General features: G+C 35.0%; 1 protein-coding gene across 2 annotated transcripts in view; it reads right to left on the bottom strand.

Annotated features, from left to right (window-relative positions):
* Nucleotides 3,821–9,635, bottom strand: part of LOC107618357 (probable serine/threonine-protein kinase At1g54610) — a 7,016-nt gene continuing 1,201 nt past the window's right edge. For both annotated transcript variants that reach the window (XM_016320390.2, XM_021112674.1), the window contains exons 3-8: nt 9,257–9,541; nt 8,825–9,142; nt 6,813–7,040; nt 5,180–5,280; nt 4,673–4,790; nt 3,821–4,498 (exon numbers count right to left, since the gene is read on the bottom strand). In XM_016320390.2, the coding sequence (XP_016175876.1) occupies nt 4,190–4,498; nt 4,673–4,790; nt 5,180–5,280; nt 6,813–7,040; nt 8,825–9,142; nt 9,257–9,541 (1,359 nt within the window). In that variant the 3' untranslated portion in view covers nt 3,821–4,189. The remainder of the gene's footprint in view (nt 4,499–4,672; nt 4,791–5,179; nt 5,281–6,812; nt 7,041–8,824; nt 9,143–9,256; nt 9,542–9,635) is intronic.

Here is a 9,635-nt window from a genome sequence, read left to right on the forward strand (position 1 = left end):
AATTGCTCCCCCTTTGCCCAAGCTTGAATTCTGCATAAAATAGCTTCAGAAATGAGTTGGGTTGGGCCCAAAGTGCTTCAGAAATCGCTGGGGGCGATTTCACTTTAGTGGGCCACGGGCAGCATCGGCGCGCACGCGTACATGGCGCGTGCGCGCCCCTGAACGCGAAGTAACATATAGAAAATTATATATCATTCCGAAGCCCCAGATGTTAGCTTTCCAACACAACTGAAACCGCCTCATTTGGACCTCTGTAGCTCAAGTTATCGGCGATTGAGTGCGAAGAGGTCAGACTTGACAACTTTACGGTTCCTTCATTTCTTCATGAGTTCTCCCACTTTGCATGCTTTTCTCCTCACTTCTTCCATCCAATACTTGCCTTATGAACCTGAAATCACTCAGCGAACATATCAAGGCATCGAATGGAATTAAAGTGAGTTAAATTTAGCTATTTTAAGGCCTAAAAAGTACGTTTTCACACTTAAGCACAAATCAAGGGAGAATTACAAAATCATGCCATTTCATTGAATAAATGTGGAAAAATGTGATAAAACCCCCCAAAATAAGCACAAGATAAACCACAAAATTGGGGTTTATCAGCAAGAAATTAAAGTGCAACAAGGTAACTTAACATGCAAGAAATTGAATGGAGGCAAGTAAAGGCAATGAAAATGGCAATTGAAAGCTGAAAAGGACTCTTGGCAAGAAGTGTGTAATTAAGGATCCCTATCCTAGTTGTAGACCACAAACATGATAATTGTGTGTGGATTAATCCCAATTAGTCAACCCTACATCGAGGATAAGTCAACTAGGCATAATTAATTTCAATTCACAAGTCCTAATCAACTCACTAATTAACTTAGTGAAAGACTAGCGTTAGTAAAAACCAAATTAATTAACAACCCTCACACAATGTGGAATGGACATCCACCACTCAAGTTCACCCAAACCACACAATTTCTCAACCAAGAGTGAGAAAAACTATGCAAAAACTCAACCAAGCATTTTGTCATACACTTGGTGGGCATGTAAAGAAAGCATGGTAAAATGATAAGAAATAATAAATGCTACAACTACCAAGTAAGGAAAATAAAGATAGCAACTCAATAAAGCAATAAATGACATGAAACATGAATTGCATTAAATGTAAATTAAAATAACAAGAGTGTGCTTAAACATAAAAATAACCAAAATGAGAAATTAACAAGATAAACTAAGGAGATTAAGACAATAAAGTAAAGAAAGGTAGAACAAACTAGATTAAAACAAGAATTAAACATAGAAATTACAAGGAAATTAAACTAAAAACCCTAGGTCCTAGAGAGAGGGGGGAGCTTCTCTCTCTAGAAAATGAGCTACATGACTAAAATCTAACCCTAATTTCTCCTTGAGTCACGACTCCTATTCCTTTTATAAGAATATAATAATAAAGACGAGAAAAATCTATAACATATGTATACAAACAGAAATAATATATCTAAAAACTTAACAAAAACTCCGCAAGTTTTCTTGTTCATCCTGAAAAGAGAAGTCTGTAGGGGGATGAGAGCATCGTCCTCGCTGGTTCTCAATAGTGGGTTTTTAAGAATTGTCAGAAGAAGATATTTTAAATAAAACTATTTTCAATCGCAGTGACCGTCAGTTCATTATCCAAATTTAGAACTCATATTTTTCTTGTAAACGTTTCATGCAAAATAAGATTCCATACATTTCATCGCTTAATAAGAAATCATTTTAATCAAAACTTATCACTAATCCAACCAATCATGGCCTCCAGTCCAAATCAAATCAATCAGTCTGTAGCCCAAATTAAATCAACTCTCGGCCTTCGGCCCAACAAAATCAATCACCGCTATCATCAATCCAACACCAGATACTCAAAACAGAAATCAATCACAAGCACAAACAAATACAAGGCAAATACATTTAAAAAATAGTTACAGCAAGTATCACAGTTACTAGTTAAACAGAATTCATCAGATAGATAAACCAAAACACTTAAGCACACCCAAACAAAGCAAACAAATGCAACATGATGCATGTCTGTCCTACTGGCCGTGAGCTAACATGTCGTTTACTTTTCCAGAACTCGACACATCCGGTAGCTACCCCGGATATCGTCCTTGTGAAAATCGGTAGGCGATACTCCACCACGATTCCCACTAACATTTTCACAACCCGTGGGCGGTAAACAACCATGATCCCCACGTCCATTGTGACACTGGACAAGAGAGATCATGATTGTTTACGGCCCACAGGTTTTGAAAATGTTTGTGGGGATCATGGTTATTTATAGCCCACGGGGTGTGTTTTCCAATTAAAAATCTAGTGAGGATCCTGATGGTGTACCGCTCACAATGGTGGAAGCTCACCGGGTAGGGATCATGGTGGTGTACCGCCCACCGATTTTCAAGAGGACGATATCCGGAGTAGCTACCGGATGTGTCGGATTTTGGCAAAGTAACCGACACGTGAGCTCAAGGTCAGTAGGACAGGAATAAATCATGTTGCGTTTGTTTGCTTTGTTTAGGTATGCTTAAGTGTTTTAGATTGTCTATCTGATGAATTCTGTTTAACTGGTAACTGTGATACTTGCTGTAACTTGTTCTTTAAATGTGTTTGCCTTGTATTTGTTTGTGCTTGTGATTGATTTCTGTTTTGAGTATCTGGTGGTAGATTGATGATAGCGGTGATGGGTTTTGTTGGGTTGGAGGCTGAGAGTTGATTTAATTTGGGTCGGAGGCTGAGTTGATTTGATTTAGGTCGGAAGTTGTGATTGGTTGGATCAGTGGTAAGTTTTGATTAAAATGATTTCTTAGTAAGCAATGAAATGTATGGAATGTTATTTACATGAAACTTTTACAAGAAAAATATGAGTTTTAAATTTGGATAATGAACTGACAATCATTGCAATTGAAAATAGTTTTATTTAAAATATCTTCTTACGACAATTATTAAAAATTCTCTACTGAGAACCAGCGAGGATGATGTTCTCACCCCCTGTAGACTTCTCTTTTCAGGACGAACGAGAAAGCTTGCGAAATTTTTGTTAAGTTCTTAGATATGTTATTTTTGTTTGTATACATATGTTATAGATTTCCTTCGCCTTTATTATTATATTCTTATAAGAGGGATAGGAGTCTGACTGTAATGACATGTATGTATATAATATTTGTAAGTTGTTTGAGTAAGAAGTTTTGTATATATGTATATACTTGTTTGTTTTCAAGAAAAAGTATTTTCGTTTTTTTTTTTTTAAGAAAACAGCGATATGATTTTGAGTCAAAGACTCCTAGTTTATTATTAAATATATGAAGTTGTCATCATAGTTCTCGCTATCAGACTGGCACAGCCAAAAGTTTGACATTCTGATAATAAAAGTGTTACATCTTGCTAATATATAAATATATGTCACTAACATGTTAACCATCTTTATTACCGATTATGATATAATAGGAACATACTTGAAAAAAAAAATGAAGTACAAAATTATGATATATTGATCCATTTGGAGAATAATTTAAGTACTTAATTTTAGTTTGGTAATATTCTCTGCAATGTAGTTTGGTACAATGGTACCACTTTCCTTTCTATACATTACATATTTCTAGTTCTTCACTGAAAAATTTCACCCCTCGTTTAAATAACTACTAAGCATAGTTTTCTTATCTCCAATTTTTTAGACTTCCTTTTAGGATAGAGTTAGTCACTTTCAAAAATGATTTTACCAAACCCCCCATGCTTCTAGTGAACAATCACAGAGGATAAAACAACTTTATTGAGCAATATTAATATGAAACAAGAACAAAATAGACACAAGTAGAGTAATCATCTTTCTGGATTTTGGTACAACTAAAAGTGCCAACACCTTGACCCCCTAATGAAGACACAACAATTCTCAACAGAGTTCGGATATTAACAAAAGAGAGGTTTTCTTTTCTTTTTTTCTGTAAAGGAAAAATAAACAAAATCACGATATACATCATATTAATTCTCTTATCATACAAACAGAATAATCAGGAAAAAAGACACTTTACCTCAATGAAAGCAATAAAAAAACTATGAAAAAGAGAATGGAGAAAAAATATTTCATCCCGTGATAAGCAATTTATGCTCCACTAAAAACTTGAGGCACCAGGGAACATATTCTTAAATCTGACTTGTATAAGAATGTATGAAATAATATAATCTAAACTACGATTTTCTTTCCTTTAACTTTGTCCTTGAGGGCACTTTTATGTGGTTTCGATAAATCCAATGCATCACCTGCATTATTGTGTTTCTTCTGCTTTGGCACACCGATCGGACCGGACCATGCCTGGAATGGTTCCTTTGTGTAGTTGTATGTGGTTGAAACAAAAGAGACATCAGGAGGGACAATGTCTGGATCAATATGGTTTGAAGATCCCAACGGGTATCCAAGTTGCCCGTCTTCATGAGGTGGAGGGAACTTTTCACTCTTGCTCTTAGCATTCGCATGAGTGATGAGACGCCTTCGCTGTTAACACGTGAAAACATAGACGAAACTTTAATCAACATTAGCTTTTACTTTCAGTTAAAGGAAGCAGAAGCAGAGCTTCAGTCTTTGAAGATGAAAATGAAATGCGACGATACAATTAGATCCTCCGAAGAAAAACCAACCACAAAAGTAATATACTTTTGTTTTACATACATCAATGTTGGGTTGAAGCTCGGCATTGGCTTCAGGAGCAGCAATAGCTCTTGCAGTACGTTCACGTGTACGATGCTTCTTTGCACCATCCCCATGAGCTTTTCCAGCAGCTCTTAATCTGAACATTCATATTCACAAGTTATTCAGTGTTGGTTATGTATAGCAGGATGGATGAATGTTAATGCATGCATCAATGTGTATTTGGGACAGTGCAAGTAAGTTGAAGCAGAATTGCCCGAGTCTGCTCATAAATTTAGTGATGTCGGGTCACAAGATTAAAACAGAGTTAAAAAGTGTGATTTTAATTTTAGCAACACTTAACAATTGACACCATAGAATCCACCAAAATATAGTTGTTTCAGATGACTACCCTTATCTAACTCCCATTTTCTCTGCCACAATCACATTTTTTGTTTAAAAAGTAAAACTGTTAACCTTTAAAATATTTGCAGTAATATGTCACACTTCTAGTATCCAAAAGACTAACTTTAGCACAGAGAAAAATACCTCCTTGCTTCATCATCCCGTCGTTTAGCATCCATTTCCTTGGTTGGGGGATATTTTGGAAGACTAGAAGGATCACAAGCATAAGGTTCCGTGGTAAAGAACTGCGAAATGATAAGTTAGACAAGCAAAGTGAAAAGTATAAAAGGGTTTGGTTTAGAAATGAAAATTAACTTTGACATTTGACAAAGATAACCTTTAAATCAAACAAATTTTGTTTTATAATTTATAAACTTATACATTAATTTTGGAAGGTCCACATAATTTATCATGATTATTTAAAACATGCTATTCATTCCAATCATTTAGGGTTAGGGACATTATTTACATATTATTCCAACGCAAAGAAGTCATAGCATACTGACTTCCAAGGTAAGCCATGCAACCATGATATTGTATCAAGTCAAACTTCCTGATCCTATTCAAAGGAGGGCTACATATCTGATGAGGAAGACCAAGTTCAAGAGAGAATGAGAGACATCGTCTGGCTGGTTTTCCTCAGAAAGCACTCAAGATCTGAGGGCCTATTGCTAAAGAAGCATTTATAGCATTCAAGCTATCTTTTCTGGACAGGAAATCTAAGAAAAACAAGAATGCTACATCAACAACTTCTGAGTTATTGGACTACCTTTATAGAGAGTGTTAAAGGTGTCAACCCCACACATATCTCTTCCATTTATGTTTCTGTTATCTTTCCTCAAAATTTGCAAACTCTTTCAGAAGTTATCAACTTTCTGGAACAAAATCTTCTAAAGTGAGGTTCTACTCACCCTTAAATCAAAGTAGTGGGTCTCACACATGATAAAAGTTCCAAATTCAATGATGATTAACCTCTCACTCTATTAATTTACCAATCTCCTCGTTTTTTAGAGGATTTTTTTTCCAAACTTTTTACACCAAGGTTTTAAACTATTTGTGTAAGTTACAAACTAATAGTTGTCAAACGGGACAAATTTCAAACGACAAAGTATCATTTCCTTAAGAAAAGAAGCTGGAGAACCAGAATCTTAGAAGATCAGTTATCAACATCAAAACATCCGCCCGCAATCATTGTAGTTAAGCATACTACTCCCTAATAGAACTAGTTACGTATAAAAATAGGCACTGGAAGAATCCACATCATTTAGGGCCCGTTTGGGAAACTCTAGAAGTAGCTTTTTTTAACTTTTGACTTATGAAAAGTAGTAGTATTAATGTCTGGTGCAATTTTCAAAACCAAATTGCAACTTTCTAAGAAGCTATTTTGGAGCTTATAGAGAAGTTAAAAAAAATGACTTCTCTCATAATACTTCTACTTTTCATTACATTTCTATAAAATAAGCACTTTTAGAGTTAAAAATCCAAACACAAAATAACTTATTTATAAGTTACTTTTAACAGAGTCATTTATTATTTAAGTTATTTTATCAAAAAGAACTTAATTAAGTTGGTTACCCAAACTGGGCCTTACTATATTCACGAGAGACTAAAGTATGTGTACGAGAAAAGTCTTTTGAAACAATAATAAATTAGGAACCAAGAGATTAGGATAGTGTAACTGGCATGAATCAGTAATCTCAATAATAGGGCAGTACAGAATCAAAATGATACCATAACATTTTAGTGACATAAAGAAAAGGCGTTTTAAAAAGTGCACCTCACTTCTTAAAGCATATGAGGCAGTCTTCCGTTCAGCGGGATCAATTGCAAGAAGAGTGTCGATAAGGGCTAGTGCAGAAGGTGGAAAATCTTTAAATGTCTCTCTTATGCATCTCCTATATGGCTCTCTAGGTTTAAACAAGGTAGCATTAGGCAACTTTGATTTCTTCCAATACTCATCAGAAGGCGAACCGCAAAGTTTGTATATCTTATGCAATTGTTCCACCTACACAAGTATTCAAGAAAGGGGTCATTGAATATAAATATAGATATCAATAACTAATTCTTAATGCATGCAAATTTCCTCATGTCATTGAACCATTTATCCCAAATGCTTAAGCTATTTGGTAGAAGCACATGACTGGTTTATATATCTAACACGCCCCTTCATGTAAGTCTCCTTTTGGCATTGACATGAATTATGCATAGATCTTATTTCCTTTTGTTTGCTTTATACTTAAAATTCTTCTTTATTTTAGAATGGGGACAAGGATCAAACTCCAAACCATTTGATCATAGAAATTCTAATACCATGTAATGAAACCACTTTATCCAAAAAGCCTAAGCTATTAGGTAGAAGCATATGAATGGTTATATATCGAACAACTCAAATTGGTAAAAGATGTTAGAACTACACATAAGATCTGATATACCACTTATTAAAGCTGATTTACTGATAAAAGACCGAAAGAAGCACCAATATGAACACATCAATATGATGACGCACTTGTCATTTTAAAGGTATTGTGTCCACAGTGCTTAATTATATAGGTGAACCAAAATTCCTATTGATTTAATCATAACTACCTGTGCCTCTTAAGCTCACAAAATCCTTGATTATCCATCTATTTTGAAGATAAATTGCCACTTACCCACAATAAATGATACAGACTAACTAAAATTTAATATAACAGTGAGCAAGGCAAAAGTTTGAGAGAAATAATGTAGTGAATTAATAATAATTTTACAGCATCAGTTGTGTGCTACTCCCCTGTGTACCTTATTTTTACCCAGTTTGTGTGTTAAATCAAACAGCTTGAACAAGGGGTCTAAAGCATAACCTACTGGCAACATAATAGAGTAAGCTAGTGAAGTGGAGAAGCAGCAGTTAGTTACAATAGCAGAGACAGCTAGGATAGGACAGCTATTAGTTAGTTTCGGCTGCCATAACTAACATAAGAGTGAAAGGACTGTTCTGCCCTTTGTACTAGGTTACACCACAAGCTATCTCCTTATTGTATATAAGCACTAATCTGTGCTTAGCTCGGTAATAATACACATTACACAATTCAGATCACTATCTCTTCCCTCTGAATTCTCTAAACTCTCTCTTCTCTAATACTGCATAGGCTACAACGGAAAGCAATTACTCTTTGAGAAGGACAAACAAAGCAACTACCATAATGGTTTGATAGCATATAAAATGTTACTAGTAGTAAAAATTAAAACCCCCTCCCATCTTGTGACTTTTACATTATCTAAACTAGTAGTAGATTTATTCCCGTCACCAAAAATGTTCTGAAGCTCAACAGAAGCATATGTAGTTGTGCATGTATTATGTAGTAAAATAGTTTATCAAATCATGCAGTAACTCATCCTTTCATTAGTTCTTCGCCTTGTGTGTTTTAGAACAGAAAACTCACTGATGTCATACTACAGTAAATGTGGGGAAGATATTCAAGGAAATGAAAAATTCTGCCACATTAACTGTTAATATGAAGAAACATCATAATAGATAGTTTGAGGATCAAGTTACAAAGAAGACTCAAACAAATAAATTATTAGATCAAAACTGTTAGTTAGGTTGTTTTCTAGACTACTAGATAATAATAACATCTTTCTGATATATAATAAGAGCCAATAAGCTCTTCCATAATAGAGAACTCAATGTAAATATTCAATTCAATCTCATGAATGAAATCACATCATACAATCTTAATAGTTAGGAAGACAGTCAGGGAACGAAAAAAAAAAATCCTATAAATCAATGTGAGGCATTTCAAGTTTTACCTCTGTACGACCAGGCATAATAGGTTTCCCAGCCAATAACTCTCCTAGAATGCAACCAGCACTCCAAAGGTCAATGCCCACACCATAATCTGTGGCACCAAGAAGCAACTCCGGAGGTCTATACCAAAGGGTTACTACACGATTAGTCATGGGTTGCTTGCGGTTCGGATCAAAGAATGATGCAAGACCAAAATCAGCAATCTTAAGTACTCCATCATTGTCGATAAGTAGATTTGATCCTTTAATATCACGATGAAGCACATTTCGATTATGACAGTGCTCAAGACCTGATAACAATTGATGCATGTAACATTTGACCTGCCATAGGAGACACAAAGTACATAAAAACATCAAATGCAGCCATTTGAAAAGTACATGTAGCGATGACTATCTATTTGATTTTTTAAATTATTCAAATAAACTTGATCTAACCTGAGGTTCTGTAAACTTTATTTCAGGGCTTGCAGCAAGACCAGCTAAATCATGCACCATGTAATCAAAAACGAGATACAAACTCAAGGACATTCTTGATGTAACTAAACCTTCTAGCTTTACAACATTGGGGTGATCCAATCTTCGCAAAATAATAATCTCCCTTGCCATGAATTTGACACTCTCAGGTTCCAAATTGTCAAATCGGACCTTCTTCAATGCAACGATCTTACCAGTCAACATGTCCTTAGCTTTGTACACATTACTATACGTTCCTTGACCAATCTAATATAAGGGAAAATTAAAAGGGAAAGTATGAGAAGAGAAGAACTATAGTTAGAAGAAGCAAACAAGAGATTCAACACTATGTAACTTCTTG

The sequence above is a fragment of the Arachis ipaensis genome, chromosome B09 (assembly GCF_000816755.2).
Source record: "Arachis ipaensis cultivar K30076 chromosome B09, Araip1.1, whole genome shotgun sequence".
Lineage (NCBI taxonomy): Eukaryota > Viridiplantae > Streptophyta > Magnoliopsida > Fabales > Fabaceae > Arachis > Arachis ipaensis.